At 39.9% G+C, this 26,752-nt stretch overlaps 1 protein-coding gene across 1 annotated transcript in view; it reads right to left on the bottom strand.

Annotated features, from left to right (window-relative positions):
* Window positions 1-25,896, bottom strand: part of TMEM236 (transmembrane protein 236) — a 47,371-nt gene extending 21,475 nt beyond the window's left edge. Inside the window, exons 1-3 of the mRNA XM_002692105.7 lie at window positions 19,651-25,896; window positions 8,199-8,271; window positions 3,314-3,455 (exon numbers count right to left, since the gene is read on the bottom strand). Of these exons, the coding sequence (XP_002692151.1) occupies window positions 3,314-3,455; window positions 8,199-8,271; window positions 19,651-19,907 (472 nt within the window). The 5' untranslated portion in view covers window positions 19,908-25,896. The remainder of the gene's footprint in view (window positions 1-3,313; window positions 3,456-8,198; window positions 8,272-19,650) is intronic.
* Window positions 25,897-26,752: the final 856 nt, after the last annotated feature.

Raw genomic sequence — 26,752 nt, 5'->3', positions numbered from 1 at the left:
TCTTCTCAACCCTTTCACTTTTGAAAAAGTCAGAACAATAATGTTTGTCGTAGCTAAAAACTAGGAGGGGACATCTCTGGTGGCACAGTGGATAAGAATCCGCCTGCCAATGTAGGGAACACAGGTTCAATGCCTGGTCCTGGAAGATTCCAAATGCCACGGAGCAACTAAGCCTGTGTGCCACAACTGCTGAAGCCCACACACTCCAGAGGATATTCAACAGTCTAGACCAACAAATGAGACCATGGGAGATACATCTTGGGTCTAGTTTAAAAATGGGAAAGAGAATAACACGGAAGGAAGAAGAGAGATGAAGTCTAGTCACTAAGAGGTTAGGACCAAGCTAGCAAAATTCAGATGGAAATGTTAAAGTGTGCTCATTTGTACTCACAAATTAGTAAGAGCCACTACCTGGTGGCTCAAACAGTAAAAAATCTTCCTGCCACGCAGGAGACCTGCGTTTGATCCCTGGGTCTGGAAGATCCCCTGAAGAAAGGAATGGCTACCCACTACAGTATTCTTGCCTGGAGAATGCCATGGACAGAGGAGCCTGGTGGGCTACAGTCAATGGGGTCACAAAGAGTCGGACACGACTGAGAGACTAACATTAGTAAGAGCAGGAGACATGCAGGCTATATCTTGTATTCTTATTGTTTGCTCACATGACTAGGACTTGACACTATTAGGTGCTATGGGCACCTGTGACATTACATGCCTTGGAGATCTGTGTTCCAGAAAATATTCCCAACTGAGCCACAGTCTATGGGAAATGACATTATAACAATGACATTAGACATTATAACGTGGTAATCACTTGATACTTTGGCATTTCAACTGGTACTAGGAAGTTAGCAGAAAGGATCCCTTGGGCCAGTGAAGATTGGTTTAACCATATATCAAATATAGAGCTTTTATAATTTTTTAAATTTAGAAAAAGAAAAGCTAAATGAAGATCAAATTTTGGTGGCTTGGAATTAAAGAGTTAAGACAGTTGGGGAGGTGGGAAGGGATAGAATGGGAGTATGGGGTTAGCAGATGCAAACTAGTATATATAGAATGGTTAACACCAAGGTCCTACTGTATAACATAAGGAGCTATATTCAATATCTTGTGATAAACCATAATGGAAAAGAATACATAAAAAAGAATGTTTATATATGTACAACTGAATCATTTTGCTGTACAGCAGAAATTAACACAACATTGTAGATCACCTATACTTCAATAAATAAATATACTGATGCAACAACAACAACCAAAGATAATTAGGCTAGTGCAAGAGTATCCATTAAGTCCAAGCTTTGTAGAATACCTTAGTTTCATCTAGCACAAGGTGAAAACTGCAACAACTGGTGTGTATGCATTTCAAACTATCTGGAGAGAGCAAAGAACAGAATATATGTTCTTTACCGACACTTCCTAAGGGAAGTCAAATTAGTCTGAACTCTGTCCCACATCCCTATCCTACCTCTTCTATGCTAAGGTAGCATATGCAGTGAAACCATATTTATGTTTATGTTCAAATTGATGTTTTATAATCTATGTTTATGAATTTACATATTAATATTCCAGAGGATAAATGAGAATATCCCATTGATTCAAAATTCATACAATTGATTTTATTAGTAGCCTGTTACAATGAGTATAGGAGACTATTTGAGTTCAAATTTTACACAAAAATTAAGTATACTTATAATTAATATTTATAAAAGTATTTTGAAAGAATGATAGTTTTTTAAGTGTGACTTTATTAAAGAATGGAGCTACTTAACTAGACATTAACCCTCCTAAGTTTGAGCAGAGAAGAGCTCAAGAAAGAGGCTCTTCAACTAAGAAGCAGCAATTGGACAAGATGTTCTAGAGTCTTCTCCCCAGGACTGACTTCTTCCTTGGGGTTCTCTTATTTTGATTCTTTTTTCAGCATTATTTCTTAATACCAGGAAAATTTCCCTTTAAAAAACCAGTTCATCCCTTAAAATATAAAATGCCAATAACTTATGCTCAGAAATATACATGTGCATTTAAAAAAAAGAATTTTCACTAAAAACCTATAAAGTTCACATTCACATGGAAAATACAGACTCATTAAAAACAGTCCAATTTCAAAATAGACTTGTGTCATTAAGGAGTCTAAAAAAGTAGTCAAGGGTTTGACAATTCTCAAACCACCTCAGTTTAAGACAAAACACTCAATTCAGGAAGGCAGGTGTACCTTGGGAATACCTTTTCCCCCACAGACTCATTGGCTGCCACTGTCATCTTCTCTGCCTTATCACCTGTGTTATTTTAAACATAACAGCTTCTCGTCCCCCACCAAAGGACAAAGTGCAAAATATGAAACTCAGAGTCTCAGATATCATGGTGGCCTCCAATTCAGTTCTGCTTTTCAAACTGAGGAGCAAGAGTGGCCAGAGGGGTGGTGGCTCACTCTTCCATAAGGAAGGGGTGGTGGCTCACCCCTCAGTCATAAGAAATGACTGTCTAGTGTTTTCCTTCCTGGTTGTAGTAGTCACCTTACTATCCCAAAGCATTCTCCTATGACTCACTCAATTTACCCCCATCCACCCCATCAGTCAGAGAGTGATGAACAGAACATACCAATTTTAAATGCAAAATCTTTGCCATCCAATAACCACACCATGCAAATATTGTACATCAAACACAGATACTATCACATAAAACTAAAGTGGAGGGGACTTATGACTGACCAAACAAAATATTCAGTTAACAAAATACTTTTTTAAAAAGGCCAATTGATATCTAGTTTCAACTGTTCCCTTTGGAAAAATGTGGCATATCTTGGTAATCTTCAGCATTTTGACAATTCACAATCATGAAGCAACTAAATTAAAAAAAACAAATAAATCTCCAGGAAATATCTGCAGTAGTCATATTAATTCCCATATCAAAAGTATCCAGACTAAAAAGTGTGTTAGTCACTCAGTTGTGTCCAGACTAAACTTCTTATTTATTCATCTAAACTTAAGGTTTTGAGAGAGTTCCTAAAATACAAATGTATAATAATTTACTTATGTAATTTTCTTGTCAGAGCAAACATTAAAGATTTAGTAGTCAATATTTAGTAAGTTTATTCATTTATAAGTACTATCAAAATCAAAAAAAGAAAAGAACTGTATAGCTATCAAAGTAGGTTTAAAAATAATGATATTTAGATATCTTTATTTGTAATTTTCTAACTACAATGTTAGCTCTTAAAAAATATCATGAAACATGTCAACAGATAACAGAATGGGAGAAAGTTGAATTATATGTTAAACTTTTAAAAAATATTTGTATTTAAAAGAATACTTACTCTTTTGCCTCCCTCTAAGAGGATATATCCTGAGTTTTTCAATAATATCAACCACAATCAAGCAAGTCAGAACTAGGGAGACTGGCAGGTCAGGTAACATATCCGGTAACACATCAGTGGAACCATTAATATTCTTTTGAACCTGTTTTCAGAAGACCATTAAGAAGCATTAAATTTTTATACTTTCTTTGTTCACAGTTCTTTGAGGAATCTGAAAGAAGTGCTAAATTAATTATACATACATTTGCTAAAAGATCAGAAGCATGGTTTTCAGCTTTTTAGGTGTTCAATCCCACAAAGTTTTGAACCATTTCTAAAGATGTCATTAGGATCCACGTTAATGGAAGACAGAACTCTATCAGTTAAAGACAGACTTCAGTAAATGTGCGTTAAAATTTAACAGTAGGAATCTCTCCCAACCCAACAGCTATACAGAGCCTCTGAGAGTCCTAGCTCAAAGATGTAGGGAGACAAAGATTAGAGTGTAGGGTCTTCTAAGAAGAGAGAGCTGGGTAAACCCAGCTAGGCTTTGGAGCACTTGCTTCATCAGTTTAAGGCATCCACAAAAAACCTATGGCAAAATCAAGTTAACCGTAGTACATTAAGAGTTTTCAATACCTCTGAGGACAAGAATAAACCAAAGGTTACACCATTACCATTTCTATTCAACACTGTACTGAAGTCCTAGCCAGTATAATGAAGCGAGAGAAAGAAACGGTGTTTAAGTATTAGGAAAAAAGAGAAGCAGAAAGTCATTATTCATAGACTGTATGATTATAAATGGACAAATCTCCCCCAAAAGGATAAATTATTTCCTCATACCAAAAACAGAACAGTTATAAAAAAAGATTTTTAAAAATGATACCATTTGTTACAACCTCAATAAAATTCCAACTTTTCTGTGGAAAATGATAAGCTGATTCTAAAATGAACATGGAGATTCCTTCAAAAACTAGGAATAAAACCACCATATGACCCAGCAATCCCACTGCTAGGCATATACCCTGAGGAAACCAAAATTGAAAAAGATACATGTACCCCAATGTTCATTGCAGCACTACTGACAATAGCTAGAACATGGAAGCAACCTAGATGTCCATTGACACATGAATGGATAAAACAGCTATGGTACATATATACAATGGAATATTACTCAGCCATAAAAAGGAATGCTTTTGAGTCAGTTCTAATGAGGTGGATGAACTTACTGCCTATTATACAGAGTGAAGTAAATCAGAAAGAGAAAGATAAATATTGTACACTAACATATATATATGGAATCTAGAAAGATAGTACTGATGAATTTATTTTCAGGGCAGCAAAATAAAGAACAAAATAGAGAACAGACTTATGGACATGAGAGGGAGAGGAAGAAGGAGAGGGTGGGGTGTATGGGGAGAATAATATGGAAACTTACATTACCATATGTAAACTAGATAGTCAATGGGATTGCTGTATGACTCAAGGAACTCAAAGAGGGACTCTGTAACAACCTAGAGGGGTGGGATGGGGAGGAAGATGGGAAGGAGGTTCAAAAGGGAGGGGACATATGTATACCTGTGGCTGATTCATGTTGACATTTGGCAGAAAACAACAAAATTCTGTAAAGCAATTATCTTTCAATTTTAAAAAGTGGAAAAAAAAATACAAAGAGCAAGACATTCTAGAAGAAAAGGAAAACAGGAAGGTTTACTCTTCTGGATACAAAGAGCTATTATAAACATATAAGAATTAAGATATTGCAGTGTTGGCACAGGAATAGAAAAGTAGGCCGTGGAACAGAACAGAAAGCTCAGAATAGACTATGGACACACACATCTGGTTTATTAACTACAGAGAAATGTGACAAGGACAGACATTTTAATAAATGGTGCTCAGTCTATTAGCTATTATTTGGGGGAGAAAAAAACAATCCCTTACTGCACAACACACACAAAAATTAGTTATGGGTAGATTGTGAAGTTCAAAGAGAATTTCAAAATGTTATATAGGAGACTGTCTTTAGGACTTTAAGGTTTAAATTGACAATATGATAAAATTGTTTCAAACAGGTAACCAAAAGAAAATACGGCAAATAAAGTGACACAGTGGACTACTGGCAAAACCAATACAATATTGTAAAGTTTAAAAATAAAATTAAAAAAAAGCTTTTATCCATCAAAATATACAATTAAGAGCATGAAGTTACAGAATGAGACGTTTGCAATACATAAAATCGACAAACAGCCTGAAATCTGAATATATAAATAATTCCTCCAAATCAATTTTTAAAAGATAAGCAACACATTAGGGGGGAAACGGAATGAAAAATATGCTCAATCTCATTAATTATTGGGGAAATGAAATTGAAAACTATAATGAAATTCAAGGATATTCTCACCATAATAGTTAAAATAAAAAGGCTGACAACGCAAGTCCTACTGAGGATAGGGAACACAAAGACTGCTCATTCTCTGCTGCTGCTGCTGCTGCTAAGTCGCTTCAGTCGTGTCCAGCTCTGTGCGACCCCATAGACGGCAGCCCACCAGGGTTCCCCATCCCTGGGATTCTCCAGGCAAGAACACTGGAGTGGGTTGCCATTTCCTTCTCCAATGCATGAAAGTGAAAAGTGAAAGTGAAGTCGCTCAGTCGTGTCCGACTCTAGCAACCCCATGGACTGTAGCCTACCAGGCTCCTCCGTCCGTGGGATTTTCTAGGCAAAAGTACTGGAGTTGGGTGCCATTGCCTTCTCTGCATTCTCTGCTAGTGGAAGTCTAAATTAATATAATCTCTTTGAAAAACTGACACTTTTAGCTATAATTGAGTACTTGAATATCTTGTGATCCATCAGTTCTACTCCTGCACATTTAACTAACCCAAATGCTTATATATGGCACCAAGAGACACGTTTAAGGATGTTCACAGCAGCAAAAACTGGAAACTGAAATGACCATCAAGAGTATAACTGACGGGAGTTCCCTGGTAGCCAAGTGGATAGGAGTCCCTGGGCAGGGAACCAAGATCCCACCAGCCAGGTGGCATGGCCAGAAAATAAAATAACATAGAATAGAACTGATAGAGTGTGATATATTTGTAAAATTAAATACTGTACAGGAATAAAAAATGAAAATGAATAAACTACATCTAAACAGAAAAACAAGAATAGCCCATATTTTGAATGAAAGATACACAGACAGAAAGATCATAGACAGATAGACAACAATTTGATTTCCTTGTATAAAGCTTTCAAAAACAGATAAACTAACCTGTGAAGTTAGTAAGGTAGAAGTGACCTTTTGGATAGAAGGAAGGGTAGCCAGTAGAGATGGCCTTTAGGGAGCTGGCAAAGTTTTATTTTTTGAACTGAGTAATGTTTCCACAGGGGTTTCCTTTGTAGTATCCCATTAATATTGTCTATATTGTGTGAACTTTTCTGTTTGTGTGTTACACCTCAGTGAAAAATAAGAAAAAAGTAAACAAAAATATGCAACAATGGGTGAAACATAATGAGAAAGTTGGCCCAAAGGGGCCATAGATAGTGCACAAACCATAAGTAGTGCATAAATAGTGCATAAACCATAAATAGTGCATATAGTTTATCTATGATAAACCATAGACAGTGCATCACTGGGACAGCAGTGTTCCTTGAAAGGTCATACCCTGAATTTCTGAAGCTCATAGGTACCTCCCAGGTGCTTTACAAGGTCTCTGGTGGGGAAGGAAGAGAAAATGACAAATCAAGATTCAAATATTTGTGGGTTGCCGTTTGATGCAAAGTCCATCTTCTGAGGATATTCTGTGTGTTCATATACTGTCCTCATGCTGCATCTAGGACATGTTCCAAAGTCATGTAATTTCTAATGATGTCATCCATTACCTGGTATACATCTCTCTCATAGCACTAAGCAGACCTACTCTTGCTGCCTGTTTTTTTGCTCTCTACCATCTGTTTAAAAATTACTGAGGGCTGTGCGGATGTGCTGTCGCTTCAGTTGTGTCCAACTCTTTGCGACCCCATGGACTGTAGGCCACCAGGCTCCTCTGTCCATGGAATTCTCCAGGCAAGAATACTGGAGTGGGTTACCATTCCCTTCTCCAGGGCATCTACCTGACCCAGAGATCGAACCCATATTTCCTGAGGCTCCTGCATTGCAGGCAGATTCTTTACTGCTGAGCCAGCAGGGAAGCTCACTGAAGGCTAGAGACTGTCAAATTTTTTTCCTCTATCCTCAGGATCTAATTTCATGTAATATGCACTAGTGACGATCTACTCAACATGTAAATGAAAATTTTATTAATAAATTAAAAAATTACATCTTTCAAGCACCTTACAAATAATAAGATTAGCAGGGCATTCTGCTTTGAATTACTATCTGGGTAATAAGAGTTCTCACAGCCTAAAAGTTGTAGCTATAATATTCCTGTTCTGCAGATACCCATCCATCAGAGTCCCTTGGGAGCTGCCTTTGGTTGAAACATAAATTGAAATTTATTTTCAAATAAACATCACATGCAAATTATTTGGCAACAGATATCTTATCAAAGGTCTTATCATGTGAGTGGCTGTTCCCTGAGATACTGTTCTATTCTCTTTAAAACCAAGAACACTCATGAAAAACATCAGGTTAGAAGAAACAAAATGTGGATCTTCTCTCAAATTCCTTGCTTTTTTATTATTTTCAAGTGACATTCCTTTCTCCCCACCCCTCTACACAAACACCGTAGATTTTAAAAAATTGGCTGTTAGACCTTCCTCCACAATCACAGAGATAACAATGATCTAAGACTGGAGAAAATCAACTTTAAGAAACTTGTTGGGCATACCATTCTGTGAAATTTTAAGAACAGGGGGACATTCTAAAATCTCAAAATCTTACAGGCAGGAGAAGAAATCAAAATTCCATACCTCGGTCACTGCTATAGAAAAGCTGAAGCTGGGAAGCGTGGTGAGTACTATACACATCATCAGAACAGGTCTCCTAGCAAAGGAGAAAAAATAAGCAAAAGCAATAATGTACAAGATCAACAGTTCCTGTTCCATTTTGCCAGTTGTGCAGTTCTTGCACTCCTTTATAGTTTTTCTAAGAAGCCACTGCTTCCCTATTTCCATTTCCCAAATGTTTGAGTATGGCAAAGGGGAACACACAAGAAACAAGGATGTTTTTCTAGAATAAGAGGGTGAAAGGTTTCCAAATAATTAACAAACCGTCGATGGCTAAAAGCATCACAGTGCAAGGCAAATGACGTTCAGTATTTTCATAACTCATTCATTAGAATCCTGTCCAACACGTCAGGCTCTGGTGACCAGTTGAAAAAAAAAGAACAGCATGACTCTCTCTAGGGATACTATAGCCCATGCTGCAAAACTGATCTTTCAAAAAATAAATTAGAAACCATATACCATTAGTTAAAGGTGACAAATCTGGATTTTTCTTACCTGAGGGGGGGGGAAATTTTATATATATATATATATATATATATATATATATATATATACACACACATACACATACACAAAAATCACATAGTTTTCATATTTGTTTTTGGACCACCTTTTAAGCCTTGCCTGGAGAATTCCATGGACAGATTGTGTAGTCACAAAGAGTTGGACACAACTGAGTGACTAACACTTTCACGTTTTAAGCCTTGCATGATCAAGCAATCAGATATTGAGATATAACATATAAATATTTTATGACAGAGAGAAGTAACACATATATTTAGCATTATCAATTTACAGGAAGATACTGTAAAATACACTCAAATGTTTTCTATAATGAACTATTTACCTCCTCTCTCCTTAGTTAAGAGTCAGAGTCAGAAGAGTTAAAGTCGGCTCAGTCGTGTCCGACTCTGCGACCCCATGGACTGTAGCTTCCAGGCTCCTCCCCCCATGGGATTCTCCAGGCAAGAGTACTGGAGTGGGGTGCCATTTCATTTATAGGATAGTGTGTGTTTAAGCGCACAGCGTTGGAGTCTTTCAAAAGACTAAGAATTTCTGCCTGCCATGTCCCTCTACTTCAGCCTCATCCTAGATTTTCTAGGTATAGACATAAGATAGGGGTGAGATAGCCCAACTCTCATAGCCAGACCCAGAACAACCTGCTAAAACCAGAGGTATGATGAAATTTTAAAATTGGTAGCTTTGCCTCTTGCTCTGAGCCCAGATGGAGATTCCTGAAGCACTCAGCTCTCTGAGGCTGGCAAAGGCATTCACAGAGTCCTCTTCTCAGCTTCACCTTTAAGAGTACCTCAGGAATTATTCCGGCACCTCTTCTTTTTCTGTGTTATTTGCCTGATATCTCGGCCAATCCCATCATCTAAACATCACCAACTAGCCCAGGACTTGCAAACAGATTCTAGAATATATACAATGGCCTCTGTCCTGAGATCTGGAGTTGGACACCCACCCATCTATTTGGTACCTCCATTGGATGTCTAACAGACAACTTAGGCTTAACAGGCCTGAAAAGGAACCCATACTCATTCCAGTCATCATCCAGTCCTGCATGATTTACTGCCAAAGTGCATTTCAAATCATCGTCCGCTAACACAGCTCACTCACTATCATCTCTTATCTGCAGTGCTTTGTAACCAGTTTCCTGTTAGTGTTATTCTTGCCAAGCAATATTTTCCCATAAAGCAAACGTCTAATTTTGTAAATGTAAAACTCATCTTAACTACTCAGCTCAAAATCACCAGGGCTGGGAGGAGTGGGGAATGGGGAGTTAATGTTTAATGGCTATAGAGCTTCAGGTTTTCCAGATGAAGAAGTTTCTGTGGATGGATGTAGCACACCAGTGTGGATGTACTTAATGCCCATGAGCTCTACATTTAAAAATCATTAAGATGGCAAGTTTTATGATAGGTGTATTTTACCACAAAATATATTTGTGGATTTAATAAATTTTCTAAAAATCTCCAGTGGATAAGTAACTAAAATAAAATTGAAACCTAGCACCATTGTCTACATGTTCTCCATGATGTGGTTTCTCTTATTTCTTTTACTCTCTTCACTTAGAATGATCTGCCCCTTCCCCAACATCCACTTAACCCCACTATACTGCTGCTGCTGCTGCTAAGTCACTTCAGTCGTGTCCGACTCTGTGCGACCCCATAGACGGCAGCCCACCAGGCTCCCCCGTCCCTGGGATTCTCCAGCCAAGAACACTGGAGTGGGTTGCCATTTCCTTCTCCAATGCATGAAAGTGAAAAGTGAAAGTGAAGTCGCTCAGTCGTGTCCGACTCTTAGCGACCCCATGGACTGCGGCCTACCAGGCTCCTCCGTCCATGGGATTTTCCAGGCAAGAGTACTGGAGTGGGGTGCCATTGCCTTCCCCGCCCCACCATACTAATAACATCTAATAACATACTAATAACATTTTGGTATTCTGTGATCATACCAACCTTGCCCCACCTGCCAGATTTACACTGGCTATTCTTTTCTGACAGGGAGTCTCTGGATGATAGACCTAGTCTAGATCATAAATCTTTCATGTCTGACTCCTGTTTGCCTATTTCCAAGGTAAATTCCATGGGACAAGGTACCCTATCTGAGTTGTTCATTACTTTATCTCCAGCATTTAGAACAATATTTCCAAACCATTTTTATACAATAAACTTTCTGGGAATCTTGTAAATCCTATGGACCCTTCTCGGAATTTTTAAGTACATAAAATACATAGACTTATACAACAAAGTAATGAGGCTGAAAGACAGTTATCCACAATCTTTTAAAATTTTGATTTAGTAATTTACATACCTCAGAGTAGGAAACGGCAACCCACTCCAGTATTCTTTTCTGGAAAATTCCATGGACAGAGGACCCTGGCAGGCTATAGTCCATGGGGCCGCAAAGAGTCAGACACGACTAAGCAACTGAGCACACAGGCAATATATACACCTAGCTAACGCTTACGCCTTGGAAGGAAAGTTATGACCAACCTAGACAGCATATTAAAAAGCAGAGACATTACTTTGCCAACAAAGGTCCGTCTAGTCAAGGCTATGGTTTTTCCTATGGTCATGTATGGATGTGAGAGTTGGACTGTGAAGAAAGCTGAGCACCGAAGAATTGATGCTTTTGAACTGTGGTGTTGGAGAAGACTCTTGAGAGTCCCTTGGACTGCAAGGAGATCCAACAAGTCCATCCTAAAGGAAACTAATCCTGGGTATTCATTGGAAGGACTGATGCTGAGGCTGAAACTCCAGTACTTTGGCCACCTCATGTGAAGACTGACTCATTTGAAAAAACTCTGATGCTGGGAAAGATTGAGGGCAGGAGGAGAAGGGGACGACAGAGGATGAGATGGCTGGATGGCATCACCGACTCGATGCACATGAGTTTGGGTGAACTCCGGGAGTTGGTGATGGACAGGGAGACCTGGCGTGCTACGATTCATGGGGTTGCAAAGAGTTGGACACGACTGAGTGACTGAACTGAACTGAAGAACATATTGTCTTATTTTCTTTGACACACTCCTATCCATATTGCAAAAGATGCAGAAAAGATGAGAGAGCACATTCGGGAGAAAACAATTAGGGTGTGGCTTGTGAATCCAATCAACAATTTCAGCAGAAACACTAACAGCTTGCACTGAAGGGCGACAGAGACAGGACAAGATGAAGAAAGGCCGTGAGACTTCCAGGATACGATAGGCAGGAAATGGGCTAATACAGAGCTGTGCCGTGCCATGTGTGCATGCTCAGTCCTGTTCAATTCCTTGCAACCCCATAGACTGTACCCACCAGGCTCCTCTGACCATGAGATTTCCCAAGCGAGAATACTGGAGTGGGTTGCCATTTCCTTCTCCAGGGGATCTTACCGACCCTAGGATTGAATCCACATCTTCTGCATTGGCAAGTGGATTCTTTACCACTGAGCCATCTGGTAAGCCCAATACTGAGCCATTTGGCTGCAAAGATGTGCCATCATTAAGAAAAGGGAAGAATGACTCTGTGATGCCACAGAGGCCAGGGAAGCTGCCACTTCTGCCATGGGCCCAGGGGTTCCCTCCTCAGATGCAGAGAGCAGGCCTGTTGCCCGTGGCCCAGAGGGTGGAGCCCTTACTCTGATAGGTCCAGAGGACAGAGTGTCCACACACACAGGTTGGTTGTCAAGCCTTAAACCTTAGAACTGCAGGCTAAAACCAACATATAGGCAGACCTTGTTTTGCTGTGTTTCACATTACTGTGCTCTGTAACAAACTGAAGGTTTGTGGTATCATAGAGAGTACACTCAGACATTAACAAGTCAGCTAGCATCCCAAGGAGACATCACGAAGAGTAAAAGGTTCAGAAATCACAGGACACAGAGAATAACTGATGGGACTTGGACACCGGAGAAAACTTCTTAGCAGACTAAATGGGATGTGGCTGAAATGGCTGTGATGAGCCCATCTTCAAATATTTGAAAAGCTTCAGTATAGACATAGTGAGCTCAGAAAGGAAGTCACCCTTAGAGACACAATGTGGAGAGTTGTCATCACACAAGCGACAGTTTATGAGAGCCGACGAGAGAGCTTGAAAAGCAATAAAAGGGGACATATGTATACGTATAGCTGAATCACTTTGCTGTACACTTGAAAATAACAGAATACTGTAAATCAACTATACTCCAATAAATTTTCTTTTAAAAAAAGGGAAGAAAAAAGTGTCATGCTACTGAGAGTGACCATTACATGTGGCTAATTAATTGCTGGTAGCCATGCCAGCATAATTTCATAACAAGGACAGTACTCTGAAATTGGTGAGTGTTGTTTTTTTTTTTTTTTGGGGGGGGGTGAGTGTTGAATCACTGAAAATTGGCTGATTGATTGATTGATTGAAGCCAAAATTTTCTTTTTCTTCTTCTTTTTAAAAAATCTTTTAGCCCCACCATGCAGCATCTGGGATGTTAGTTCCTCAACCAGGGACTGAATATGGGCTCCCTGTGGTTACAGCATGGAGTCGAAACCACTGGACAGGGTATCCCAGAAGCCAAACTTTTCTATGCAAATTAAAATATGCAACCTCCAAATTAAAATGCTTGACACATAAAAAAGAAAAGCAATAAAAAGAGAAAATCAGGGGGCAATGGGTAGGGCTCCCAGCCATGGCCAAATTCATTGGCATCTAAGGCAGGGCATAGGATGTGACAGCTACAAAGAAGACGGGAAGGAAGCTACACATGGCAGAGTTTATTTCAATACAAGGAAATAAGGAAGACTATTCTCATAATTGCTTCCCAGGTGCCACTGGTGGTAAAGAATACGCCTGCCAATGCAGGAGATGCAAGAGATGTGGGTTCAATCCTTGGGTCAGGAAGATCCTCTGGAGAAGGAAATGGCAACCTACTTTAGTATTCTTGCCTGGAAAATTCCATGGGCAGTGGAGCCTGGTGGGATACAGTCTATGGGGCCTAAAGAGTTGGACACAACTGAGCGAGTGAGCACAATACAACACATTCTCATAATTAGAGACACAAAAAGTCATGAAGCTCCTTTAAAATCAGAGGCAGACTGTCTGTATTGTGAGAAATAGTATGATAGATGGACACTAAGGTATCTTCAGCTTTCAGAAGATTCCAACACTGAATTCTAAAAGCAAGGGGAAGAGTAGAGTTTTAGAGGTGGAACGGAAATGCAGGCAACATTTTTCAAGGTTATTACTCTGTCAACAAGGACATGGAGGGAATGAGAGGGACAGAGAGGCAAAAGGAAGGACAGCTATTGGTGAAGGTCTCCAGAGCCCCAGGAGGTTCATAAAACGCTCTCTGTGCCTCCTTGAGCAAAAGCGACCAGAACAAGGGATCTGACGCTAGACGTGAATAGATCAAAAGTTGGCGAGCCATGCCAGAGACTCAAGTGCACAGTGGCCCTGGAAATCAGTGCCTGATTGGGGTGAGGAAAACAGTCATGAGAACAAGATGCTGAGTCGATAGAGATGAAAGAGGAAGAACTCATGGAATCTGGTGACTGACTGCATATGCAGGAGAGAAAAGCAAAAGTGAATCCACTCCTGCTGACTGACTGGAGGTGGTGGGACAAGCAGAGAAAGCCTGTGGTCAAGGACAAGAAAGTGATCAGTCTTGGTTTTCAGAAGATGACAGACAGACTGAGAGAAAGACGGTTCTCTGGGAAGAAGTAACTGTTAAATACCACTGGTTATCTCCTGGCAATTCACCTATGACCTTCTCGGAGGTGCTGGAAAGAGTGAGCTCTGCCTCAGGTGAGCCAGTCACTCGTGTGTGTTGCTGTGCACCGTTAAGGTGCTCAGACTCAAGATAAATGGGGTTGGTCTTGACTCCCTACTCACTGGGCAGGTGGTCTTTTAACCTCTGTGCCCCAATTTCCTCACTCATAAAATGAACACTGTAAATGTTCTTCTTCATAAAAGAGAATTAACTAAAATAACACAGGCAGTGTGTTTACAACTCTTTTTGGTACATAGTAATTGTTCAATCAATATTTACTCTTATTTTACTATGATGACAACTAGAACTATTACTGCTATGACTTCCACTGCCACCAGAAACAAATCAACAGCAAATTTTGCAATGTAAGTTAAGGATGTCAACAAAGGAAAATGTTCCAATTGGAGTCTTTCCAACTTGGCACTGCCCAGGATGGCCGACACGTCATGGTCTGAGGCAGAGGTCCCCAACCTCCAGGATCTAATGCCTGATGATCTGAGGTGGAGCTGATGTAATAATAATAGAAATAAAGTGCACAATAAATGTCATGTGCTTGAGTCATCACAAAACCATCCCCCACCATCCTAGTCCATGGAAAAATTGTTTTCCAGGAAACTGGTCCCTGGTGCCACAAAGGTTGGGGATGGCTGGCTAAAGAAATCATACTCTGCAAGACTCGATAGAATCCTAAAGTATCACCCCAATCCAGTCTGGGAACCCCCAAAAGTCTTCTAGGATTATCCTTCCCCAAGGTACCCTCTCCGAGGAAATCTACTTCAGTTTCAGGTTAGTTTGTAGCTCAACAGTTTCACCCATTCACTGATTAGTCTATACCTCAATGGTTTCACCCATCCCGTCATATCCTAGGCAAAGTTTCCTCTTATTTACTGGGATATAAAATTTGGGGTGGATATAAATAGTTTTTCTTCTTTTCCTCAAACCATGTCCCTAGTTTATTATAAATTATGACAGGCATCCCTAAAAAGAACAGTCATTCCAAAGGAATGAGGAAGTGTTTAACAAGAGTAAAAGGAAGAACACCGGATTAAAGTTCAGACTTCTGTTGGTTTAAAGTGTGCCCTAAACTTTCTGACCTTGTTTCCTCCCTTATAAAATTACAATTATATCCACTCCCTCAACTTTACAACACTGAGTGCAGGCCAAATGAGAAAATGAAACGTAAAATCACACTCTAGTATAGAACAGTCTAGTGGTTGTCAAGAGGGAGAGGACTGGGGGAGGACTGGGTCAGGAACGTGGCATTAGCAGCTGCAAACTGCCATATACAGTATGCATAAACAACAAGGTCCTGCTGTATGCCACAAGGAACTGTATTCAATATCCTGAGATACAGACTTCCCTAGTGGTCCCGTGGCTAAGACGCCACACTCTCAGTGCAGGGGGCCCAGGCTGGATCCCTGGACAGGAATCTACATCCTGCATGCTGCAATAAGTGAAGATTTCACATGCCAGAACTAAGACCTGGCAGAGCCAAATTAAATAAAATATATATCCTGAAACAAACCATAATGGAAAAGAATATAAAAATATGTATATATATGTATAATTGAATCACTTTGCTGTACAGCAGACATTAACACAATATTATAAATCAACCATGAAAAGTGAAAGTGTTAGTCACTCAGTCATGTCCAACTCTTTGCAACCCCATGGACTTTAGCCCCCCAGGCTCTTCTGTCCATGGAATTCTCCAGGCAAGAATACTGGAGTGGGTAGTCATTTCCTTCTCCAGGGGATCTTCCTGACCCAGAGATCAAACCCAGGTCTCCTGCATTGCAGGCAGATTCTTTACCATCTGAGCCACCATTCTTCAATTCTAAAAAAATAAATAGAATCACACTATGTATAGAATAGAATCACAAAATATAAGATATTCATCATTTCACTCTATCCACCTTCCCTACTCTCAAAGGATAAAATAAACCGAGAAGATTCTCTGGATACACAGAGTATCACTTCTAGAATTTTCTTCAGTTTTATCATCACTTGTCAGAGTCATTCTGAGGATTAAACCAAATAATGTTTTCAATAGATACTAAATTCAGCATGAGATAATAATACTAACATTCACCGGGTCCTTACCATGTGCTAGGCATTGTGCTCAGAAGTTTTCATGCATAATCTTACTCAATTTCTTAAAACAACCCAATAAAGAAACTAGCTTGTCCCCATGTTGCTCATAAGAAAACTAAAACTTAAAGAATTTAAAGGATGATCTCACAATCAGGGCCAATGCTGGAATTTCAATTCAGGTCTGCACGCCTCAGCCACAACGTCAGGAATTCACTAGCTGGGTGACTCACTCTCTCCTGAATACCAGCCACATAGGACCCATGGCACCGGTGTGGATGTACAGGGAGATTCTCAAATAGGCCCATCAACAATGTAGCTGTGAAAGCTAAGCATCTATGAAATCTCACATAAACAACTATTTAAGTATTATTCAAAAATAATTCATACTTTCAATTCCTACTTTCTGTAATAGCAATTATTTTTGCATCATCTTTCTCTAGAAATCAAGTTATATGACACACACTATGTTACCACATATATTAAAATATTCTATACACATTTTGGGGGATCACATACAATATCCAAATATACATCTTTAGGGAAGATGTATTCTAATGACACTAGAAAAGCTGCATTTTTTTAAAACATACTTAGCATTCAAAGTCAGAATATTTTAAAAGTTGCATAAGGTGGAAGAAACAGCACAGAATCAGACCACTCTGGGCTCACAAATTCCAGCTCCACCAGTTATAAACTTTATCACTAGCCAAAGTTAATCACTTCTTCAAGTTTCCATTTCTTTATCTATACAACAAGACTATTAGTGGATACCTCACTGGGTTGTCATAAAGTCTAACAGTATGGAATGTGCAAGGTTCCTTGAATAGTACTCAGTAACAACTTCTTCTTTTCTAGGCCAGTAAGCGATAACAATGGCTCGAAAAGAGGTCATGGAGGGAACAGTTTCACTGAAATCATAGATAACATGCCATCCACCTAAAACTATTTAGAATACTTATGACCAACCACACCCACAAATAGAAATAAAAGACTGGAAGAGTATTTTCCAAAAGGAATCACTGAAAGATGTAATTATTGTGACAGCCCAAGACAACTTAGCACAAGGGAAGTAGCTGGACCAGACGTACAAAGAAAAACAACAAACAAACCAAAACACAGACACTAAGGAGCAGAAAGACTGCTGCCTTCTTTCCTTTCAATTGCCCCCAGAGATTGGGACCTCACTCTTCAAAGAAGCAGTTCAGGGCAGTGGTTAGAAGGACCAACCACAGAATCAGACGGACCTGGGTCCAAAGTACAGTCCTTTCACTCTCTTGTCAGCTGGCCATGTAAGTTTCTTAACCTCTCCAATCTTCAGTTTCCTCTTAGGAATAATAAACTCAAAAAAAGACATACTCACAAGGTGGTATGCAATGAAATGAAACTGCTAAGTTCATTATATAGTACATAATAAGTAATCAGTAAAGAAGTAATTATAGCTTAATAATAATATAAATACATTATTTAAAAATAATATATTTTTTCAAGTTTTTTAGGTGGACCGTTTTCAATGTCTTTATTGAATTTGTTGCCATATTGCTTCTGTTTTATGTTTCGGCTTTTTGACCATGAGGCATGTGGGATCTTAGCTCCTACATAATAATAATAAGCAATATGGGAAGGTTTCCTCCCTAAATGATATTCAGACCTAAAAGGTCCTAGGGATTAAGCCAATGCAGAAAAAAAGAGTACCTTCCTGGGCTGGTGTGGCCAGCTTCCTACTGGTTTACTCCTGTTGTGATTTAGACCCTCCTTATCCCTCAAACACTTCCCGGCCTGGTCAGGAGTCTTGAACGGTTGAGGCAACTCCTAGCAGGTATGAGGGGTGGAGGGCCCAGCTTAGCTTAGTTGATCTTGAGGATTTGGGTCAAGGGTTGGAAAACACCTAAACCCCATTGATGAAAGCAATGCCAACCACATGATTTATTTTCAGAAACCACTCAGGACATCTGTCCTCCAGGAACTGAAAGTCTCCTAGTGTGTTAGGGGGTGACATCAAGTATCAGGTGCTAAAGAGCAGATCCTGGGCCCCACCCTCCCTGGCCACACTCTCCCTACAGTGTTTCTCACTATACAGCTGTATAGCTGTATCTATTATTTTTACATTTCTGTACTTGCTCGAATTAAAATTCCCAGCTCCTTGTTTTTCAAATGTATTCTATGCATCTCAGATGACAAGAACCAGATCTGAAGATTTAAAAGGAAAAATACATTAGGACCGGAGATTATTTGTTCTTAATACCTTTACATGGATCAATATAGTCATTAATCTATGAGTTCAATCCTTATTAAGCCATGATTAATTTAAAATATTTCTGTATTATTATTTGAATACGTACCCTTCTCACCACCAAGGTAATAGAATTTATCAATACAATCAAAGCATTATTATTTTTTTAAACTAAATAAAGGAACCAGTTTGCTTAAAAATTTTAGTTGGTTAATGATCAAAGGATGCCTTAGAGTTACAAAACATTGCGGTAAACATTTAGACATTACTTTCAGCTTTAGACATTACTTTCAGGTTTATACAACAGAAAATTATATATTAGAATCTTATGATTATGATTTCTGTAAATTAACTATGATAACTTTGTGCACTTAGTGTACACAGGAATTAGTACAAAAACAATCACTACTCAGAGTATCAGAGTCTTAGGAATACATGTAAGTTGCAATTATCAGTCAGCAAAAAAATGACTCTTTAAAAAAAATATGGAAGGAGACTTCCCTGGTGGTCCAATGGTTAAGACTTTGCCTTCAAATGCAGGGGGTGTGGGTTCAATTCCTGGTCAGGGAGCTAAGATCCCATATCTCATGGCCAAAACATAAAACAGAAGCAATATTACAAAAAATTCAGAAAAGACTTAAAAAAAATATTCCACATCAAAAAAATATTTTAATAAAATATGGAAGATACTTCCATACTTTATACAACTATGAATACATTGATTGAAACAGTGGTTATTACTTCTCCTTAATCTCACATTACACACCTGTGTGTTATGCTAGCATCCTTGCCCAGAGAACATGAGACAGTCTCTTTGAAAGCATCCCAGGGGGTCCCTGTGAAAGAATTCTTTTTACTCACCATCCTTTGATTTTTTGGTAAAGATGACGTTTCTTGTACAAGAGAACTTTCACAGGAACCCAAATCAAGAGAGACACTGAAGCTACATAGGCAATTGAACAGGAAACAATCAGCCAATAACGTGTTTTGTCAGGCGGATGCCTCGTGGTGGAATAGGCAACAGCAAACTGTTCCATTATCACCAGCGTGGGGACACAGAAAGCAGTAAACTCAAGCAGCTCAAACACCAGCAGCTTGATTAGTTTTCTCGAAGCCATCCTGGGAGGCCGAGTACCCGGGGACCACAGTCTCCTCCTCTGACTGTGAACAGCATATGGACTCACAGATACTGAACTGGGGTCAAGTTCCTTGTACTCGAATCACTCACCAGTGACTTTATTCTTTTATTGACCCTCATATGGTTCAGTGATCTTCCAACTTAACAACCGAGGTCTCTTAAAGAAACAGAGCCGTCGTGGAAGTGATCACTTAATGTGTTTGCAGATCTGTTACTAGAAGTCAAATGAATTTCAGAATATGCTTCAGAACATCAGTAAAAGTGGGGTCTTTTAATGTTTTTATTATGAATTTGAGCACAAGAAAACATTTATTTAATATTTAACACTTAAGTAGAACCATTGCAATAATATAATTTTAGTTAGAAAAGAAGAAAAGACATAATCCAATCCCCTATTTTTATAACTGAGCAGATCCAGTCAAAGAGAAATACTCAAAGCTTGAGTATTTGTCTAAGAGAGTGACTTCTCATTTCTCTTCAAAGTACATGAAAAGGGAGTTTGGATTCACTTTACCAATTTCCCAACCAGACTTCCTCCTGGTACTTGAAGTATTTATTTGTTCTTGCACATTAATTGCTATGCAACACAGATTAACGTTATTTTTATTTTGCAGGTCAGGAGACTAACGATGATATGAGAAACCTGCTATCAGGATCAATATATGAAGAGTTATCTATATCTAGTCTAAAAGCATATCAAATATTTAAAAGACAATTGTCCCCATGAACATCTTTCCTTCGCACAAGCCACTTTTGAGCAGCTGCGATGAGCGTTCCACTGGGTGTGGGGTGGTTCGATGTATGTGTGACAAAGCATCCTTCCCTGCAAACCCTCATAATCCATAGAGGAAACAAACCTATGGGCAACAAAAAATAACTGCAGTCAGAAGTCTAACCTAAATGCCATGATACAACAGAGGAGAGCTTCCTCTTTGGTTTTGGGAAGGGGAGGGAAAGATAATGATGATGCGAGCAGATGGTGGGTGTTGGGGTGTCAGTGACATTTCAGGAAGAAAAAAACAACTGGGAGGGAGGCATGATGATGAAGTCTGGCGTGGCATGGTAGGACCAGGGGAGGTGATGCTAGGAAAATCAGCTGGACTCAGAACACCCATATCCTATGAAGGATGTGTGTGCGTGCGCATGTAAATGTGTGTGTGAAAAGGCATTTGGGGAACACATGTATACCTGTGGCGGATTCATTTTGATATTTGGCAAAACTAATACAATTATGTAAAGTTTAAAAATAAAATAAAATTTTAAAAAAAAAAGGCATTTTCTAAACAGAGGATCAGCTGACTACTTGGAAAGGAGGGATAGTGCTGATGTGAAGGCAGGGCTAGAGTGGTGTGGACCTAGAGATGGGGAAGCCACCTGGGAGCCACAGAGGAGCCTACGTAAGACAGAGCCTTGGCTACCACAAGTGGAACAGGGGTGATGCACCCACACAGGCTGGCCCAATCCCTCCTGTCTGCTGGCTTCATCAGATGGCTCCCCCGCGCCTGTGTCTGAGACACGTCATATTTCTCTTGGCTTCTGTGTCTCAAGGCCCTTTTCAGAAGGGATCCCATAGTTGCCTGGTTCTTGGGATGCACCTAGGATTCTGGGGGGTGGCTCTGAGGATTCACACCTCCTGCCCTCCCACAGCAGGATAATCAGACACAAGGTTCCTTGAGCTGCCAGGTGATTCTCTTTGACCTCACAGCCACTGAAGTGTAACAGAGGACTTCCCTGGTGGTCCAGTGGTTAAGACTGCACGTTTCCACTGCAGGGGGGCACAGGTTAGACCCCTGGTTGGGGAACTGGGATCCCACATGCTGCACAGCACCAATAGTAATAATAAAGTGCAGCAGAAGTCCTCTATATGAAAAAAGACATCTGGAAGAAAGGTGGCAAGAATACAAAAGGATGGAGCAGTAAAGCACCTAAGCAGCAGTTCTGTTGGCAACTGTTTCTAATAGCATACCATTGACATCAATGCTCTGTTATCATTCCTGAAAAATGTTCTATTTAAATGATACTGGATACAGACTAGATTTTAACCTCCTAACCCTGGGTCTTGGGTCATCTAATGTTACAATGTATTATAATTTCTTCCATAAACTTTGTTACTAACTGGAATTGTGATCTGAGAATTTGAAGATAGTTGTTGAATAAAAACAGTCTGGCTCTTACCTGGACTGGAATTCCGTTTATTTACATATATGGGAATTGAAAACTGACACTCACTTTATATTTCTCACCTATCATCTTCCTCCAGTTCCTATTCTATAACTTTAGCCTCAAAGATAACACCAAGTGGTGTTACATTCATGGAATGGGACCTACTGTTCTCCACCACAGGGAATGCCCTGATAACTAGCTGTGCTTCTCTTGAGCAGGAGAGAGTTTATGCCTGTTGTCCTCTGTTCACAAGGAGCCCAACTCCATATAAAGGGAAGACTGCTTGGGTTACCCTTGTAACAGACCACAGGTCATGGTAGAGGCATAGTGACTGACTGACCCTGTGACTGGGGAGATGACCAGATGCGCATGTAGGACCCGAGAAGGTGTGTGGAGTGAGCTGGACAGCCCTACCCTGCAGGCCGCCAACCACTCCACCAGACATGTCTGGATGAACATTCTGGCCACAAAATGTCCAGCTGTCTAAGAGTGGCCTGGCATGACCTGGGCCAATCACTTTCTCACCCTTAGGAATATGAATTAAAACACATGTGGAGAAATTGACAAGTGGAGTTAAAGGAGGCCATGATTTTTGAGTCAGAATCAGAGCAACTCAAACTGTATGTGCCAGAACCATTTCTGGCTTGTGGTTGAATTCTGTAATTTGTTGAATGAATGAACATATGGAAGCCAAATGGTGAGGGAAGAGAAGAGTGAGCAGAGCAGGGAGGCCAATCCAGACAGTAACAGTCAGGACAAATCTATGGGGTTTTATGCAAGCACACCAAGGAAGACCAGCCCTCTAGTTGCTTGACTCCCCAGCTCACCTATATTCCCACAAAATGGGGCCTTTGTTCTTTGCAACCAAAGGGCTTAAGTATAAGGGGGAAAAAAGGTGTTTATGATCAGGGGCCAAATATACAGAAACAATATGTAAAATTACTGGATGATTCAGAGGACAGGATTGAAAAAAACTGAAGTCAAGTTGACTAGAGAAGGTGAATTTTGGCCTGTATTCATTTATAAATTGACACATGATAATATCTCTATATTGTTACAACAATCTTCTCTTTATAGTGTATCTTATTTTAAAAATAGTTCTAAGAATTTTCATGATGCAGTGAGTTGGGGAGAGGAGTGGCAGAGAAAAACAATGGATTTTTGTTTTTGAAATATTGTAGTTGTAGATAAATGTAAATTTAAAATCCAGGAAGATAGCAATCAAACAACAGCATTATCCCTGGGGAATGGGTGAGGTGGGGCAGAGAGGGTTTTTGCATTTTTTAATATTTGCATAGTTGGAATATTTCCATGCATAAAAATTAGAAATCAACTTTAGTAAATACTCAACTGAACAAATAAACTTATTAAAAATTTTGTGCTCTTTTAAAATGTTCCCAACACAATTTTCCCCCCTACTTCCAAGCAGAGGCAGAATGAACAAATTTTACTTTTGCCTACCCCCACAGTGGCTGAACTAAGCAGGGACATAGCTAAGAGGCAAGCAGGAGATGGGGCAGTGGAGGGAAGCTGTGAAGGATTGTTTTCTGGCTGGCAGTTGGGGTTGAATTCAGATATTTTCTCCTGATCTCACAGGAGAGTGTGAATAAGTGCCATCTTCACCCCTCAGCCCCAGATTAAGGATTTCCATTTCTCAGAACTCTTTTACTCTCCTTCTTCAAGTAGAAGTGAGTAATTCCTCTTGAGTGTAAAACACTTTTTGAGGGGATTTCCTTGGCCGTCCAGTGGTTAGGACTCTGCATGTCCACTGCAGGGGGCCCGGGTTCTATTCCTGGTCAGGGAACTAAGATCCTGGATGCCGCGTAACTCAGCCAAAACAAAACAAAAAAAAAACCCAACAACAGATTAAAGCTACATATAAAACCCCTTTTGAAACTCTTGTCTCCCTCAGATGTCTGCACATCGGGTTCCTGTGAAACTGAAAGTTCCCTGAAGGCAGACAGCATGCGCTCTTGTCTTTGTACCATCATTTCTTGGCACAACACTCAGTACATAATCGGCCCTTAGTGTACATTTGGGGAAGGAAGGAAGGAACAGATGGCAGGTAAGAGAAGTGGCGGGCAGCAGGGAGAATGTGCTGGGCTGTGAAAATGGCTACCTTGTTTTTATTTCAGGGGAATGCTGTTTCTAAACCGACTCTGCAGGGGGAGAAATCATATACTACGAGCTCCCATACAATCTGTTCACTCAGCCCATGAGGTTCAGTGTCCTTGAGTGGCCCCAATGACAGCGGCCATGTCTCCTTCCTCATTAGCCATGGCTTCAAAGTCAAAGACCCTGGGGATTACAGAGCTTCTTAATCCCACAACGCATGTTTGGAAAAAGAAAACTATGCCCCTTGCAAGCATTCACAAAGACTTTCTACATTCCAATGTTAAAATGTCTTTCCTAACATTTTCCAACACACATGCCCTCAAGAATGCATATCCCATGATGGACTTGCATTGTTAATGAAGGTGGTTGGAGAGGACTGTCTGGTAATCATCTGGGCCAAGGAACAGTCTTCAATCATTTCAGGGTCCTCAGCCCCTCTGAAGTATCATTTGTCTAAATTTTCTGTAACAGATTGAGAGGCATGGAAATCTTCTTCATGTGGGATAGAGTAACTAGCTAGTTTGCCAAAGGGAAAATAGAAAGCTTCAATGCCAGCTTGAAGCTATGGGTAAAAAACAATGCCACACCCCTGACAAACACAAAGGGATATAAGAGAGGGTTTGGGATCCCTACCCCCCCCTTCAGCTGGGACCAGTTTCTGTCAGTCCTAATTCTGTCCCTTCTAAGTCCCCTGACGAGTCCACCATGCAACTGTACTGCCAGTCACTGGAAGGACACGGAGGGGGACATTTTCAAACCACCTGAATTCTTAACTTGGATTTATCCCAGATTGATTCGAGGAATTCTGCCCCTGAGTCTGCTCTTGAATGCTGTGTTTAACAACTTCCTGGTAGGAAACAGATTTGGTTTTCTGAAGCAGGGTCTGTGGTGGAAAGACTGAGTCTTGTGGTTAGAACTCACTTCCATGTAGGAGTGTTGATGCAGGGGTTTTTATTTTAGTAAGCAGAAGATATCATGCTGTCCAGGGTGACACCTGTTCTCCACACTTCCAACTGTCATTTCCTTCCTGCAGGCAGGAAGTCAAAAATTGAAAGTTTCTTAAATTGTTAGCAAGATCATTTGTAATCTCAAGGTTTTCTCATTGTTTTCAGCGTTTTGTTCCGTGAAACAAAATGTACAAACTGCCAGGAATGTTCTGGCATGTCCATGGCTGGTTTCCTGTGATCGTGTGGTGTTGATATGCAGCAAGGCAGGCTCTGGTGGCAGTGAAACTGCTCCGGGATCAAGCAGGATCTGCGAGGAGCCCAGACAAGAGGCAAAAGCGTGTCCCCGCCCAATTTACTGATTATTTATCATTTCCTAAGAGTATTTCCAAAATACATTACTGATCCTAACAAGAAGAGGTCACCAAATAAATAACTTGAAGTAAACTCACTAAGATTATGCCCCATGTGATATAAACTCCTTTTTACTAATGTTATGCTGTCATAGTCCAGACTATACTGAATTCATATTATAGGGAAAGGATTAATTTCAGCTCTCTGGCTATTTATAAACAAGTAACTTTGTAAGAGTAAAGACCACAGCATATCCACTCTTGTAACCCTTTGAATATCTATCTGGTATCTAGTGACTCTGTTCTTCAAAGTAACAAAATGTATATAATATCCTTACTTTTTAAAAATAATGGTACCAGATCTCAAAAAAAGCAGGAAAGAAATGAAGAAAGAAAACTTCCCACTCTAGGACTTACCTGGTAGTCCAGTGCTTTAAGACTCCATGCTTCCAAGGTAGGGGGCTTGGGTTCGATCCCTGGTCAGGAAACTAAGATCTCACATGCTACGTGGCACTGCAAAAACAAACATACCAACAAACAAACAAACAACCTTCCCACTCCACTGGGCTTCCCTTGTGGCTCAGCTGGTAAAGAATCCACCTGCAATGCAGGAGACCAAGGTTCGACCCCTGGATTGGGAAGATCCCCTGGAGAAGGGAAAGGCTACCCATTCCAGTATTCTGGTCTGGAGAAGTCCATTGACTGTATAGTCAACGGGGTCGCAAAGAGTCGGACACAACTGAGTGAATTTCACTTTCACTTTCCCACTCCACTATATAATCATCACACATACGTGCATAGTGATATATAAATGGGAGTTAAGAATTAGAACATTAAAAAAAAAACAGAAAGTCACTTCATTCTTAACAATAATTCTCAGATACTTTTTAAGGGACTGCAATAATCTAGTTAGCCTTTCAGCATTCCAAAATGACAAATTTAATCAAAGAAATAAAATCCATTTAACTGAAGATGCAGCCCTAATTCATTACAGTACATCCCCAAATTCACAAGAATAATTTAACCTAAATTCTTGTTGGTTAAGGATATAAGTTTGAGCTTTCCAACTGTTCCTTACTTAAAAAAAAAAAACAAAAACTTGAAAACGATGTTAGTAGACACACTCATATCTTCAGAAAGTGAAGAAATTATAATTGTCCAGTTATTTTGTTCAATGTATTAATAGTTAGATCAAAATCTCCAAGCAGTTTGCCTTAATCGGGCTGCTGTTGCTGCTGCTGCTAAGTCGC

This window comes from Bos taurus, chromosome 13, assembly GCF_002263795.3.
Source record: "Bos taurus isolate L1 Dominette 01449 registration number 42190680 breed Hereford chromosome 13, ARS-UCD2.0, whole genome shotgun sequence".
NCBI classification, from domain to species: Eukaryota; Metazoa; Chordata; class Mammalia; order Artiodactyla; family Bovidae; genus Bos; species Bos taurus.
This window is presented reverse-complemented; position numbering and strand designations above follow the sequence as displayed.